The 16863-nt window shown below is 40.6% G+C and overlaps 1 protein-coding gene across 1 annotated transcript in view; it reads right to left on the minus strand.

Moving 5' to 3' along the window:
* Positions 1-16863, minus strand: part of LOC126185073 (putative transcription factor capicua) — a 316920-nt gene that overhangs the window by 124911 nt on the left and 175146 nt on the right. Inside the window, exons 13-14 of the mRNA XM_049927858.1 lie at positions 8980-9176; positions 2158-2984 (exon numbers count right to left, since the gene is read on the minus strand). Of these exons, the coding sequence (XP_049783815.1) occupies positions 2158-2984; positions 8980-9176 (1024 nt within the window). The remainder of the gene's footprint in view (positions 1-2157; positions 2985-8979; positions 9177-16863) is intronic.

A 16863-nucleotide genomic window follows, 5' to 3' on the forward strand; every position in this document is an offset into this window, starting at 1 on the left:
TTTGTGCGAGGATTTAGAGAAGGAACTGCAGTGCGGTCTTCCTCTGTGAAACAGCTTTGGAAAAAGGTGTTTAGTATTTCAGCTTTACGCTTGTCATCCTCTGTTTCAATGCCATCATCATCCCAGAGTGTCTGGACATGCTGTTTCGAGCCACTTACTGATTTAACGTAAGACCAGAACTTCCTAGGATTTTCTGTCAAGTCGGTACCTAGTATTTTACTTTCGAATTCACTAAACGCTTCACGCATAGCCCTCCTTACGCTAACTTTGACATCGTTTAGCTTCTGTTTGTCTGAGAGGTTTTGGCTGCGTTTAAATTTAGAGTGAAGCTCTCTTTGCTTTCGCAGTAATTTCCTAACTTTGTTGTTGTACCACGGTGGGTTTTTCCCGTCCCTCACAGTTTTACTCGGCACGTACCTGTCTAAAACGCATTTTACGATTGCCTTGAACTTTTTCCATAAACACTCAACATTGTCAGTGTCGGAACAGAAATTTTCGTTTTGGTCTGTTAGGTAGCCTGAAATCTGCCTTCTATTACTCTTGCTAAACAGATAAACCTTTCTCCCTTTTTTTATATTCCTATTAACTTCCATATTCAGGGATGCTGCAACGGCCTTATGATCACTGATTCCCTGATGTGCGCTTACAGAGTCTAAAAGTTCGGGTCTGTTTGTTATCAATAGGTCCAAGATGTTATCTCCACGAGTCAGTTCTCTGTTTAATTGCTCGAGGTAATTTTCGGATAGTGCACTCAGTATAATGTCACTCGATGCATGGTGAGAGTAAGTTCCTCACCAGAACTGTAGTCAAGAAACATGCGAACTTTGAAAGCATCCACATTAAGAGCAGTAGCAGAGATCCATGGCTGCAAAACCTTGTACCTCCTACTTGAGAAATTCCTCCATGTGAGGCAGATCAATGATTAAGTCACTGTGGTTTCCTTAAATTGATTCAGTTAGTTGATGTTTCTTCCTAAAAAGGATACAGCTGTGTAACTACTCAGTCGATGACAAATTCCTCTGCCTTTAATGACCTCTTCGTTAAGGAAACATTAGTCCCTAATCCTCCATCCATTAAGAAATACTGATTAACATGCTTTCCAGTTTACCAGGGGTCAGAAGGAGCGTGAGGGTGTTACCCCAACACTGTTACACAAACAGATTTTGAAGCAGTTTATTACGTGGAAATAACTTCAACATAGATGCTAATACGAAACTGGGTCAGAGGTATCTGGGTAAAAGCATAACATTCAGACTGACTTCACTAGTATAGAGCTCATGCTTGATGTAGAGCTGCCAGTGGCAGAGATTTATTCAACATTCTTTACATGTTCAATGCAACCTTACAAATAATCATTCAACAGTAAAGAGCCACCACAACTACTCTACGCATGCCAGAAGAAGTTGCAGGAGCTGGTAGGCATGTCAGCTGGGTTAATGCTAAAACCTGTACTACATAATCAGCCCACTTAGCACATTAACAATGAGACAGTTGTCATTTGCCACTACGGCTTCGGTACTTATGTTCCACACACACACACACACACACACACACACACACACACACACACACACACACACATACAGCACTTTCCTCTTACCATGGTTCTCATCTCCCCCGCCCCCTCGTGTTAGCAGCCAGCTCATGACACAACAATAACACACCACCATTGAGACAGTTTGCTGTATTTCAATCACTGTGCGGAATGGCGACATAATTTGCACACTTGACTGCACATTCCTTCAGTTCACCTGGGAAGGGGTCACTAGTGTTTGTACAGTGTGTAAAACTCACCTACATACATAAATTGCTAGCTGTGGTTGCAGAACATTTGTCTGAGTGGTGTAAATCACTGAGTCTCCACCAGATAGAATTTCAGACTTCGTCTTGGTGGTAACCACTTCGAAGTATTGAAAGTGACCTCATCTCCCTTAACACTGGTTTTCAAGACAAAATAAGTCATCTAGTGCAGTAACCAGATCAATTAGGCTGTTGACAACTGTCTGTTGGCCTGATAAGTTGATGATTTTACCCCACTCTGAGGTCACGTGTTTGGGTCAGTGTTAAATGCTCAATGTTACGATTCGGGCAAGTACACATAATTTCTTCAAATCACTAACCATGGAGCATAACAGATTAAGAGAAATGAACACCCACCTGTTCCTGAAGTTTGATAATTTCCTTGTGGCATGTAAATATTCTGGACACGGGCACCAGGAGGCACAGCATACTGTACAGATTCCGATGCCGAAGTAGACGATCCACTTCCTGGTGATCGCCGAGTTACAGGCATATGGTCCACATCAAAATTTTCAGTTTTTAAAACAAAATTCCCAAATGGTCCACTTTCAGTAAGACTTAATGTCGTGGTCGAGGTGGTATGTGATGAAGGATCCAAGAATGTTAGGGTCAACGGCTGCGACTGGTACGAGGGCGTCTGAGGATGAGGAGCAGATGATTGTGAAGAAGGCGGAGGTTGTCTGTTCGGAGTGTGATGGTCGTAATGTTGTGCAGCCATATTTGATGGATGTTGTAATATGGTGACCATCGTCGGTTTGGTTACACTACTACTTTGGCTTTGTGGCAGAGAATTTGAGGATGACTTATACCAATGCCGTCCGCTTTCTAAATAAGGAATTTGTTGCACTGATGTTGAAACACCATTCGTTACAGCACTACCAGAATTCTTACTATCTTGTAATTTCACTGAAGTTACAACACTTCCACTCCATGATGCCGAAACATTCACATGTTCTTGCTCATTTTTGTTAAACTGCTGTAAGTGTGGTTGTTCGATTGGTCCTTTCACAACCTTCGGAGAAACCGGCATTGTTTTGAATGCTCCACCAGTAGGCTGGAAGCCAGACACACCCATAGGATTCACAGGCGAGTGATATGGATATGACAGTACTCCAACTGCTCCAGGTTTGTCACCAGCATTGTGGGGAAATTTGCCTCCACTTTCAATACTTCCTGAAGGTAATCTGCAAAATTTATGAAAACAAACTTTCAAAATATTGAATTTATTCTAAATCAGATTTCTTAACATATAGCAATAGTCTATCAGCTCTGGTGTTTTCCCCTATCACATTACCTTAAGCTGACCACTTCAAAACTTGTATACATTCTGCATCGAAAGCCTTCTTACCATAATTAATCAAACATTCCATTACTAGGCAACATGGCCGTAAGACTTTTTTCCAAATATCAGTAAACAGTTTCACTGCTGCAGTATTATTTACATCGTTCAGAAGTTCAGATACTTTACACTGTACAGCATAAGATAGTATTTAGTAATAGCTGCTTCATAGATTAATTAGATTGACATCTACTTTTTTCTCTGTATGTTAAGACAACATTAATGAAGTTCTCCCCTGAGGTGCAACACACATATCGAATCACACATAATCTGTCAACCTCCTTAAAGAGGTGCTGTTGCTGTTTACATTACAGACTACACTGTCCAGTCACATTAATCCGACCACCTGTCAAAAGCATGAATAACTTTTAGCAGTGCACACCACTGCGAGATGTGCAGGATGAGTGTGAGTGAGGTTCTGGAAGGTACCAATGGGGATGTCAAGTTATGACGACTCCAATGCCAAGGTCAGCTGCATTCAATTTCTTAGTTGAGGATCCACGGCACGAACAGCTCAATTGAGATGGTACCACAGATTTTCAGTTGGGTTTAAATCCAGAGAGTTTGGTGGCCAGAGGAGTACAGTAAACTTATCCTGGTGGTCTTTGAATTACGCACATACATTGCATTCGAACTACGCACAAACACTGCAAGCTGTGTTACACGTTACATTGTCCTGCTGGTAGATGCCATCGGGCAGAGAAAAAAAACTGCATGTAGGAGTGGACATGGTTGCCAAGGATAAATGCACATTTGTGTTGATCCACAGTGCTCAACAGTTGCACATCTGTCTCCCTGTATGCACTCTGCAGCCCTCATGCACCCATCATCTATGGCCTATGGTGTACCACAGTTGCTTTGGCACCAGTTTTGGATAGCACCACTTTGCCATGCATGGTATACTTTAACCACGGCAGCGTGCAAACAGTTTACAAACTTAGTCATTTCAGAAATGCTTCCGTCCTTGGCCCGAAAGCCAATGATCATGTCCTTTCGGCCGTCAGATAGAACACTCCATTTCCACAATATGACAACAACTGGACTGTTTTCCACATTCCACTGACTTGCTTTATATATCCTCCACTGCTAGTGCTGCCACCTGCCATCTGCGAGTGGTTACTGCACATTGATGTCAAACATAGGTTATAGTCGCATTAACATGACTGGTTCGCATATAATATGCTAAAAGGAAGTTTATCTTGTCAAGGACATACAAACCAACTTAGTGCAAGTTTTTATTTTAAGTACTTATTAACCAGCAGGAATGGTACTTGTACTTAAAGTCAGATAATTTTGATGAAGCATTTTAACATTCTTGAAGAGATACTGAACAAATGAGTTTGTAAAGATTAAGTGCAGAAAAATATTCTCGGTGACACACAATTTGGATTTTGAAAAGGTTACATCCACTTAGATGGATAATATGTTAGAATCAATCAATCAATCATAAACTTTGTCACTGGAATAATTTTGTGATTCAGCTAGAGGTTCTGATTACAATGACCATGATATCCTCATGCAAAAGTATAAATATCATGAAATACTTGACATAGCTGGTTCACAGTTTTTATCTTATCTCCATGACATAAGTCATAGTATATTAGTTCCACATCAGTCAGACAACAATAGGAATTTTGAGTTTGAATCAACGCTAATTGATGTGCCATGAAGTTCAGTCATGAGACCTTTATCATTTCTAACATAAACTGCTCAAATTAGTTTTGCTCCATCCTGATGTCTCGCTTAGTCTTTGCTTTATTAATCGGAGAGCTCTTTCTTAATGATATTTTGACCACAATAAATTTGCTATGTACAGCCAGGGGTGCAGTCAAGACAAAAGTAAGTCAGCATTATCTTTGCAGTTCAGTAGAGCATGTTGTGTTACAAAATATAAATGGCTTGTGTACATTGTTTAGTCTGTCAACAAGCCTCTAGGAGTCATTTCAAGCTTAAGGTGTGTAACATTATCATTTTATGGGGTTGACAGCAAGGGGCCCAATTAGCATAATTTGAACATTTAATCCCTATTAAGAGACACATACCATTGCAGATCAGACTTGTAGCGATTGGGCATGGTTAAAAACTCCTGCTGATTACCACAATAGGCAAATTATAGTTCATAGTGATCCCAAGGTGAATGTAACGAAACTGCACTCCTTTTTAGCGACAAATTGGAGGGCTGTATAAACTCAGACAGTATGATACCCTAGATCTCCAGAAACTCCCTGTCCCAACACCACAGTGCATTAAGAAAGTCAGCAATGGAGCACCTGGAGTGATATGTTGATGAATGGCATTGGGTTCTCTTCACCAATGAATACGTGATTTTTCTAACACCTGACAATTGTCACAGACCTCTCCGGGGGACACCACCTTGATGAAGCACTGTCCGTGCGGGTGGAGAGGCTTGCGTATCCGTGTGAAGCTGAGGGCTATGCCAAAGGTAGAGGACCTACTGCTGGAAAGGCCTTAGCTGATGGATCTGACTAAGTGTTTCCCACAGTGTCCCATCTTCCTTATCCACTCCTAGTCCTTACCCAATTCCCTTTCCCAACCCAAGGTGTGATGCGATTCGTGCCGAGGGGTGCATGGCACATTGGAAGATGTGTCGCACACGGAGCCTCAGGGATACCGGGCGACCTCCCTAAGTGAGTAGCCTTACACCGCGCGGGGTATTTGTGGTGAGGACCGTGTAAATCCCCACATCTTGTGGGACCATGACGGACATGACTAAAGAAAATAAATTAAAACAAACTGAGGTCAAACTGAGATCTCAGACACCCAAACATCGGACACAGGAACAATGGAATGCATTCCCACTACTGAATCAGGGTCTAGATCTGAGCTAGAAGTGGGAACTGTAACCGAGAATTTGGACCAGATCAAGGTAAAGCCTCGTCTGGGGCCCAGAGGAGGATACTCCTCAGAGAACAGAGGCAAAAGGAAGGGAAAGAATGGCTTCTCAAAGACACGTGAAGGGAATTAAAAGGGCTTGAGCCTAAGACCCTAAGAAAAAACTGTCTCAGGTTGAAGGGGACATGCAGACCCCCACAACTTCGAAGACAGGCAGCAAGAGGATAAGGGAAGAATCTAAGACTCCCTCCTCCAGGGATAAGCAAGCCCAGAAAAAACCGAGGCAAGAAATAGGAAAACAGACCTATAGTACTGCAGTCTCAGTTTTTAAGAGGGCAGTTATCCAGGAAGGCTATCCACTGGTAGCCATCACTTCGCAGCAGCAGGAACTTGTACAGATGGCCTTCTTTGAAAAGATTTGGGGGGACACTGGTCCAGGACCTAAACTTCAGAAGAGTCTATCTAGATCATGGTGACCTCGTTTTTGTCTGTGAGGGGATGCACACAGTGGAATGGCGTAAGGACAAGGTGCTCATGATATCCCCGTGAGAGAATGCAAAACTGGTGGTCAAGACAGCAGCGGACCTTCTTAAGACCGCAAAGGTTTCAATATGGGTACCATAGGTCCTTAAGGATGTCTCTCCTAAGACTCTGTTCGGGAAAATAGGGGTCCAGAACTCAAAAGTCTTGACAGAGGACTGGAGAGTAATCAACCAGAAGGTTGTAACAGGAGGACAAACCCTGGTGGTGGAGGTTGGAGAGAAGTCCCTGAAAGAGATGCGAGAGCAAGACCTGAAATTGTTTTCAGGGTTCTCGCTGGTCACCAGTAGGGTTATCAAAGACCTCAAAGGCAACTATGGCAGCCAGACAGAGACTGGAGGTGCTGCAGATTAATCTGCAGCACAATAAAGGGGGGCCTCTGCTGCTCTGAGCCGCTGCCTGGGGAGGCAGGAAATGGATGTAGCCCTGATACAAGAACCCTACTTATATAAAGGGGGCGTATCGGGCCTTGGTGGCACTGGAGGTAAGCTGATTTATGCCAGAAATCTAAGAAACTCCAGAACATGCATCTATGTAATAAATGGAATTTCTTTAATGCCAATGATGGATTTCTGCTCTATGGACCTAGAGAAAATCAAAATGCAGCAATGTGAGGAAGGTATCACAAGGGAAATTGTTTTGGCCTCAGCATACGTCCTTCACGAAGACAGTTCTCCCTATCCTTTGGAGGTGAGGAGACTAGTAGAAGCCTGCCATCAGCAAGGTGACCAATTGTTGGTTGAATGTGAAACCAATGCCCACAACCTACCCACAACCTAGTGTGGGGCAGCAAGGACACCAACAGTAGAGGTGAGTACCTTCTTGAATTTCTCTTAGCTAACAACTTGGAGGTCCTGAATAGGGACAATGAACCTACATTCAGGAATAGCAGAAGGGAAGAAGTAACTGACATAACTTTTGGTTCCATGATGATGGGCAGCTATGTCAAACAATGGCATGTGGTGTTAGAGCCATCCTGGTTGGACCACGTGTACATTAAATTCAAGGTTGAAATGGGAATCAGACAGACCATGACCTACAGGAATCCTAGGAAAACAGACTGGCAGACATATAGGAGGGACCTTGATTGAAGCTTATTGGAAATTCAAACCTCGATAAGGGATCCAGTAGAGTTTGAGGAAGTAGCAGAGGCTGTTACCTCCACCATAGTGACCTCATATCAGGAACTGCACATAGGAATATGCCTTGGTGGAATAATAGCTTTGAAACACAAAGAAAATAAGTAAAAAGACTGTTTAACCTTGTGAGACGCAAAAGGACAACAGGCAAAATTTCGCGAGGCCCTTGTCAACTACAACATTGCAATTAGACAAGCAAAGCAGGCATTCTGTGAGGAAATGGAGAGCACAGCTGCTGAAGCCAGACTTCACAGAATCCTCACTAGAGTACCAACCAATCTAGGAGGTACATTGAGGAAGGAGGATGGGAAATATACCGACAGCACATGAGGCGTTGGAACTGCTCCTCAAAACTCACTTTCCTCAATATGCTCTGCCAGACAACACAGACCAGAATGTGATCCCGGAGAGACAATGGTTCTCAGGCACTCGAAGAGAGGACTGGGAATCAGCCAAGGAGTGTGTGGACTTCAATAAAATCCAATGGGCGATGGGAACATTCCAACCTTTGAAGTCACCTGGCCCAGACGGAATCTTTCCAGCTCTCCTGCAAAAGGCAGGAGAGAATCTTATAAGAATCCTATGCAGGTTATTCTGGGTTGGCCTAGCGTATACACCATGTTGGTTAGACCTAGGATTCTCTACGGTGCCGTAGTGTGATGGATGAAGGTAGAACAGCGGGTTGCAGCTAAGGAGCTTGCTAAGGTGCTGAAACTGGCCTGTTTAGCCATAACAGGCAGAATCAGCAGCACACCAACCACTGGGATGGAAGCCATGATGGACATGCCTCCATGATGGACATGCCTCCACTACACATGCGCGCGCGTGCGCTCCCCCCCCCCCCCCCCTCACACACACACACACCCTTCTCCTGCTCTCTCTCTCTCTCTCTCCCCCCCTCTCTCTCTCTCTCTCTCTCTCTCTCTCTCTCTCTCTCTCTCTCTCTCTCATGGAGAACAGAGGTTATTTGAAGACTGATAAAAGGCTTTTACCTCTTATACAACAAAACGACATGAATCACATTGAAAGAGAAGTAGATTTTAAAGATGTAACTACCTTCTGATGACTAGATTTGTTTAATTAATGGGGTAGGTGATGAAAAAAACACATTCAGTACACTTTAGGTGAAAGAAATGCCACACAAAAATAATAATACCTCACAGGCTTAAAAAAATTCACAAGGCTACAGTGATAAAGAGAGCAGCAGTGAAAATACAAACTTATGTCACCTGTACGACACAAAGCAAGTAATAAATTTACCACTGAATATTAAACTTAGTTTCTAGTTACAAACAGATATATCATTACCTCGCTTTAATTGGTTTTGGCCTGCAGGTCACCTCACCAGAATTTGATTTTATCCCAGAGACAGGACTAAACCTCTGTTGTGGAAATGCTTTATTTTCTATCAGTGGTTCCATGTCACTCTGAGACTCAGAGTCCGAGTCGGTAACTTTCTCTTTGCACTTTAGGTCAATTTCTGGCTGTATATCTTCACATATAACCTGGCAACAGCAACAAAATAGCAATATATATTTTATTTTAATACTGTACTTCATACAAGCTACATTGGCTTTAAAAGCTGTACATACATCAAATTTGATTTAAACTTAAGAGAGAAGTACACTTGTGACACTTTATTTGCTACCATTTCCACTGGGATAGATGTAATTCAAAGTACAAATATGTAAATCTAAAGATAATAACTTACCAAATAGTAGAGATGTGAAGTAATCAAAATGCACATAAATAAGAATGAGAACTTTGATAGCTTTCAGAGGCAGAGGCAGAACATGTCAAGCAGAATATGCTCAATTTCAGTAGGTACCTCATAACCCAAGTAATTCGTATCCTCCCTTCCCCTCCCCATACCAGCTTATTCGAGTTATGTAGACAGGAAGTGTCCTCCAATCCTGTAATCTTCCAGGTCTCAATTTCTAGTAGCCCCCACTTGCACCCATCTCCAACCCTGCCCCTCGATGCTAACTTCACCATTCTGCACCCACACTCCATTCCCTGCAGTGTCCCCTTTCTCTGTTCTATAACTGCCTCCCAAGCCACCTGTACACACTGTCGTGCACTGGGCACAATTACCTGTGCCTGCAGCCACAATTAGCCTATTGGTGGAATTGTACACCTGCTGCTCCTTCAGCCATCCCTCCCTCCCTTCCTTCCTCTTGTACCCTGGCTCCTTTCGCCTCTCACTCACTCCACCCTACACAACTCTTCACTTGTCAGGCAGGTACGCCAGAACAAGTAGTCAGCTAGGAAAATGTTGCTATACAAGGGAGTGTGTGTGAGTGTGGTTGGGAGGGGGGTGGGCGGTTTGCAGGCACTGAATAGCTCTCAAATAGGATTCGTACAAAAGCTAGCAAAGTCCTCAGTCTCATTTATGTGCCTTTCAGTGACTCAGTTCCTCTACTATTCAATGAGTTGGTAACTTTTCTCCTTAAACTACACAGGCCAATGATTTTTTTTTAAACATGTTTTACATTGATAGCTGATCTTTATAGATTTTTATAAGCTGAATCCAAATCTAGCCTTAGTTTTTTTTGTATCACCCATAGTTTTCGAGCAATATGCTTTTTACTATTAGTATAAAAATCCTATGCTATACGGTAAATGGGGAAATTAATGAAATGCTTTGTTACAAAATAAGCATGGTTTGTATTTACAGTAAGCTACTTAAAACAATGATATATGTTAACAGAGGTTTCACTTGTTAGCTGGAATTGGTTTATATTTTCTTTCTCTTTTTTCTTTGAAGCTTCTTCTGTAGCTTTTTCTACGATGAGTCGCTTGCTGAACTTCTCGATGAACTGACCAACAGTAGTCCCCCATCATGTTGGTGTTCCAGCGGCCTTGGTAGCGTTTTTCCATCACTTTAATGTCCTTGTGAAAACGCTCTCCTTGCTCCTCACTAACATTTCCCATATTGTCTGGGAAGTAATCAGGGCGACTGTTCAAAAAGTGAACTTTCAGACTCATTAAACATCCTAAAGTTTTAAACTTCTTTAACATTGTAGCTACAATAGAAACATATTCTGGGCCTTTTTGATGTCCTAATAACTTTGAATGATACCCATGCTTCTTTCTCATTTAACGTCATTGTGGATTCAAAGTCAACATCAAACATCAATTTTCTAATGTCAGGTCTGACAAAGATGCCTTCTTTTGGTTTAGCTTCTGAAAGGTGTGGAAACTTTTGGCAGAGATACTTAAAACATGGTCCATCTTTAGGCAAAGCCTTTACAAACTGTTTCAATAGGCCTAACTTTATATGTAGAGGTAGTAGGAGTATGTTTTTTGGATCTACAAGGTTTTTGCGTAGAATGTTGTTCTCATCAGGTTTTGAAGACTCCCTTACAGGCCAGTTCTTTCTGCACCAGTGTTGTTCCCTAGCCCTACTGTCCCATTCACACAAGAAACATGGAAATTTGGTTAAGCCACCTTGCTGACGAAGTAGCACGCATGTTACTTTTAGATCACCACATATCATCCAACCATGAGCAGAATAACCTATTTTATAGCACTATTTCTAGGTTTTCATAGCATTCCTTCATATGTACAGAATGTCCAATAGGTATAGATGGATACATGTTACCACTGCGTAATAAAACAGCCTTTAAACTAGCCTCCAGTCTTCCTTTTTGTATTCAATACCAAATTCATTCATCAGAACAGAAATGTCTGGGCAGTACATTAAATCACATTCTTGTTGAAAAAACTTGGAAAATTGCTGCTCTCTTTTTCTGTACATGTATATGCTGGTTCCAACTGCCAATAAGTTCTTTTCTGTTAATCTAGAGCCAAGCAATTCAGCTTTTTCTTTCGTTAAGCCCAGATCCTTAACCAAATTGTTAAGTTCGGTCTGAGTAAACAATTTGGGCTCTAGACTTTCTGTATTACAATGGAATTCATCATCAACTGGTTCATCTAAATCACACTGTACATCAGAAAATCTTTCTGTTGGTATAGAATTTAAATCTTCTGGTGGTTCAGGAGTCAGCAAATCTACACCATGCCCTACTGGTTGGATGGCGGATGGAAGGTTAGGGTAGCTTATTACCTTCTTGCTTTTCGAATTATGACCATTAATATCAACACTGCAAAAGTAGCAATCATCAAAATGATTTTTTGACTCACTTCATATCATAGGAACAGCAAATCTAAAGGTTTTTTTCCTTTTTGGACCATTTTCTAAGATCTTCAACACACACATAACATGCCTCATGTGCCACCTAAGATTTACCTTGATCACCAAGTTTAGATCCAAAGTATGATTGATAAACCTTTTTCACAAAGTCTGTAATGTTTCTTTGGTGTTTTTTAATCACAAATTCACCACAAATATAACAAAACAGTAAGCATAGTTTTTACAACCATGATTAGACACTGTACTGAGCTCATGTACAGGAAACGGAAAAGTGAGGTTTGGTTGACAGTAAACAAAACACCATCTGGCGAAGAGTTCTCGGGCTTCCAGCCGGGTGACGGTGTCTTCAAATTGTGACGTTTCGACGAGTGACATACTCATCATCTTCTGGCGAAGTGCCGAGACTTTGCGGATGCCGGTCCCTTTATACCTGCGGTGTGCCCCCCACCACCTGGCCGTGGGAGGGTGGGTCCAGAGGTGCCGGCGGGTGGGGTGGAGGGGGAAGCGGGTGCGCCGTTCGTGTCTCCGTCAGAGCATTCTGATTGCGTCTCGTGAGCTGGACGGTTCTTGTTGCGTGATGATGTCACTCGTCGAAACATCGCAGTTTGAAGACACCGCCACCCGGCTAGAAGCCCGAGAACTCTTCGCCAGCTGTATACGCCAGGAAAGCATACATTCACATTTAAAACACCATCTGTTAACACAAAAATGGAATTGACCTTTTTTTGCCAGCAAATGTTTTTCAGCAGTGCTACCAAGTCCATTTACATTCATTACACCCCCTTTTAAAATTATTTTAACTATATAAAAGCTGTTAAATCCTTTAAAAATTAACTTAATTTAATAAATTTAACTGCAAAATGTGAAAAAATGATGGGTGATACAGTTTTTTAAGTATCATATTTGGATTTCCCACCCTAAAAACAGAAGAACAAGGTATTTTCAGCAAGAAAGTTTTTCCATCATTGCCCTGTGTTATTTACATTCCAGCATACCACTCCTTTACCATAAATATATAAATCTACTCATACAAATTTTGTTTTCTTGTCTGAAGAAATGTGAAAAAGTGTAGGGAGTGGGAGGAGTAACAACAGGGTTCTCTCTCTCTCTCTCTGTGTGTGTGTGGGGGGGGGGGGGGGGGGGGGTGCACGCATGCATGAAGAAGGCAGAAAATTACATGCAAACTAATATGCTCAAATGTGTCTTACCGAAAGAAACAGTCCGAATATGGTTTCTCCTGCCCAAAAACAGAAGAAATCATATTTGGGCACCAATGAAACCCTGTAGATGGCTGTGTATGTATGACTATGTATTATTCCTTCAGAAACATGGAAAAGGTTACAGTTACACTGTGACTATACAAAGAAGTAACTGTCGGTTTGTAATTTGTGCATAGTATACAGCAGCTGCTAAACCCAGCATGGACAAAATAGTCCTGGAAAGCCTGTAGTCGGTTATACAAGAGGTTACAACTCTACTGACATTATTTTGAGATAAGAGGGAAAGATTGGGATTACTTTCTCAACACTTTCACAGTTACCCGCATAAAGAGTGTACAATTCATCAGTTGAGAGGAAACATTGATTTTCAGCATGAGTAACTGTAAAATATATACACAAGAAAAACTAAACAAAGAGACAATGCTTTTTGCTGACTGACATTAGAGGCATATGCAGTTACTCCAGCATTGACTTGTTTCATAAAACAGAAAAACATGATTTTAATCATGGAGTTATGACCAATCAAGAGAGACTTATTATTTCACACAGCTATGAAAAAACAATTAAGTTATTTTTAAAAAATCTTGGACAATGAATGTTGAGCATATCCAAAACATACTTCTAGTGGCAAAAATAAAATATTGTAAAAATGGATTGTTCATAACATATGAACGGAATAAAATCTTACAGACACTGATGTAAAAATTTCTCAGACTTAAAATACTTTTTAGAGTACCTAAATACCTGTGTGCCTGCTAAATTAACTTTGACTTACATTTGCCAAACACACATCAATAATGCAGAATTAAGCAAATTAAAGCAACTAAACGATAGAAGACAATAACTGAACTCAACAGCAAACTGATAATGTAGGGCGAAAAACCCTTCTACCACACCAAAAATCAAAATTAAATTAGGGACAATGTATGAAAATATCAGAAGCAGAGATAAACTTAAGTAGCTAGGAGAAATAATCCAGCCTAACTGAGAGGGAAAAAACATTAATTTTACAACAAATAAAAGAAAATGAAGAACTCAGGAGAAAGGAAAGAAATGTGAGAAATATATTGGGAATTAAAACAACATTAGAAATGTTTAAATTAAGCAGAAAACAAAAACATACAATCACGTAGAAAAAATTACTGACAAAATCACGAAAACAAGACTAATGCCACAGCCACCTCTTTCACTAACATATGATGGCCAAAGTTGTCATATGCTTTGCACATTGATCTTTGTACAGATGAACAAATCTCTAGTAACATGCTTCCTCAGTATTAAACCATGCTGGGTATTTTCCATCCTTAACTGATTTACTTAGCACACACTTCTCCACCAGGATATACAATCAGTTCAAACTTTGTGCCTAATTCCTCCATGTCTACCATATTGGAACTAAATGATGTCCATTCACAGTATAACAAGGAGACCATGTGGCAACAGGATTTTTTTTTTTTTAATATTTCTGGTACATGAAGTTCAGGACAAACATCAACCATCACAAGCAGTTCAATGCAACTCTCAAAATTCCTTTAGAAAATTGACTTTGAAGTTTCTGACCATCATCAATATGCTAAAGCAAGGACGATTTTTCTTGACAGGCTGTGTGGTAGAATGCTCACCTAACATGGGTGTAGCATGGGTTCAGTTCCCAACACTGGCAAAATTTTAAACAGAGGTGTATGTTTCATGAACATTTCCCTTAAGTATAAAATAAATAAGAATGAAAAAGAATTTAATTTGTAATTTTTTAAAATTTAAACAACCTTTTATAAAACATCATTAATTAAGAATTTATATTTGCAATGAAAATACGTAATCAGAAATAAGATGATGTGCATTTTTCATAAAAAATTTCCATCAGACAGAAATCAAACGTAGAACCTCCACTTGGCAGGAAAGCATTCTACCACAATGCACCACGGCCTGTTTAGAAAAATCAACCTTACTTTTTAGCGTACTTATGATGGTCAGAAAACTCTGAAGACAATTTTCTCGAGAATTTTTGAAAGTTGCATCAAACTATTTTTGGAGACTATGGAGACTAATATCTGAGTTCTGAACTTCACCTATCATAAATAAAAAAATAAAAAAGATATCAGACTGCGGTGTGGTCCCCTTATACGTAGGATGCCAAAAACTACTTATCTGCTCTTTCCAGTACAAACCATTGTCACTACAATGACATTAAATTCACTAATGCCTGTTTCTGTAGTGACCCTATTAATAAGGTCAAGCCTGTTTGTAGCTACAAGATCTAAATTTTCCATTGCATTTAGGTTGTTGAACTAGCTGCTCAAGACAGTTCTTGAAAAGTGCCTCCAGAACTACTTTGCCTGATTGTCTGTCCATACCACCTGTAGTGTACCCATAGATGTTCCAATGTATACTAAGTAGGTTAAATTCTCCTCTGACTAATATTGCATGATTGGTAGTTCCACACTACTGATATTAGATTTTATTTGGATGATTCTACTATTTTTACAGCCAGTAAAAACCTCCGATTACTGACTTGAGTTCAAGTAGGATGGCTACTGGTCTCCAGACAAATTCAGTCAGACTCAATTCCAACCTTCAAAGACATATTACTTTTGTCGATAGCAATGAACACTCTTCCTCCTATGGTGTCTAAACTGTCTCATCAACATATATTCCATGCCTCATTTAATTTGTCAGGGCTTCCTACTTTGGGATTCATCCAGCTGTTGGTTCCAAGTCCAATTTGAGTGCAACCAAAGAATAATGCATAGGAGAGTCACAATAAAACTTATACAGTATTTTGAAAACTAACAGGTAAACACAACTGCCTTAGGAAAGTGAATCTAAACCTAGAACAAACAGCCATAAACAAGCAAAAAATTAAAGACAAACAAAAATATTGAAACAAAATTAAGAGGTAGCATCTACATTCATTCAGTGAGCTAAGTAGTTATGAAATCTCTATCAGTCCCTGCAACAGGGACTAAGGTCATTGCAGAATGCCATGAAGCACTTGGAAGACTAGGGGAAAGCAACAGGGTAAACCTGCTGTGAGTCCCTGCTGACAGACTGGCCAGGACAGGCTTGATGACTCCATTTATTGAACCGGAACCTGGCCTAACAGTCACTAAGGAGAAGGTAAGACCAAAACTACCAAACTGGATCAGGAGGAATCATCTAGAATATTGGACTATGGTACAAAACAAAAACACGGCAAGCAAATTATGCCAAAGCTATGTTTCAAGAGAAGTTCTGTAATCCTGAACTTTAACAGGAAACAGATCAAAATCATGGTAAGACTCATCAGTGGCCATAGGAACTTTAAGATGCACATACAGATAAGTATAAAGCAATAAGCCGTTAAGTGTAGACTATGTGGTGAGGAGGATGAAATTGTTACACATCTAATCTCCCAATTCTAAACTCTGAAGGGCAAACCATGCAGAATATTTGGGTCAGTCAAGCCTGAAGAAATCATGTCTAATAAGGAACTAGTAAAAGCACTCCTACTACTAATTAAGGGTACCAGTTGGCTTTACTAGAATCACAGGGAGTGAAACCACACAAAACTCAGTTTTGGTGCAGGCAACATTGGGCTAAGACTAATGTTGTTTTTATCTCCCTGCATAAATCAAACCAAATCAAGAGATGTGCAACATTCAATGAAAAAACAGTTTAAAAAAGACTGGGAAGAAAATTGATAGAAGAGGAGAAGGAAGAAAGACTTGAACATTTGATGGATTATTGGAGGAAGTGTAACGCTAACTTTGTGACTTAAATGTGGTCCCAACTTGTAATGAAAGAAGAAGAAAATACGTTGACCAGCAACTACATGTT

This window comes from Schistocerca cancellata, chromosome 4 (assembly GCF_023864275.1).
Source record: "Schistocerca cancellata isolate TAMUIC-IGC-003103 chromosome 4, iqSchCanc2.1, whole genome shotgun sequence".
Classification (NCBI taxonomy): domain Eukaryota; kingdom Metazoa; phylum Arthropoda; class Insecta; order Orthoptera; family Acrididae; genus Schistocerca; species Schistocerca cancellata.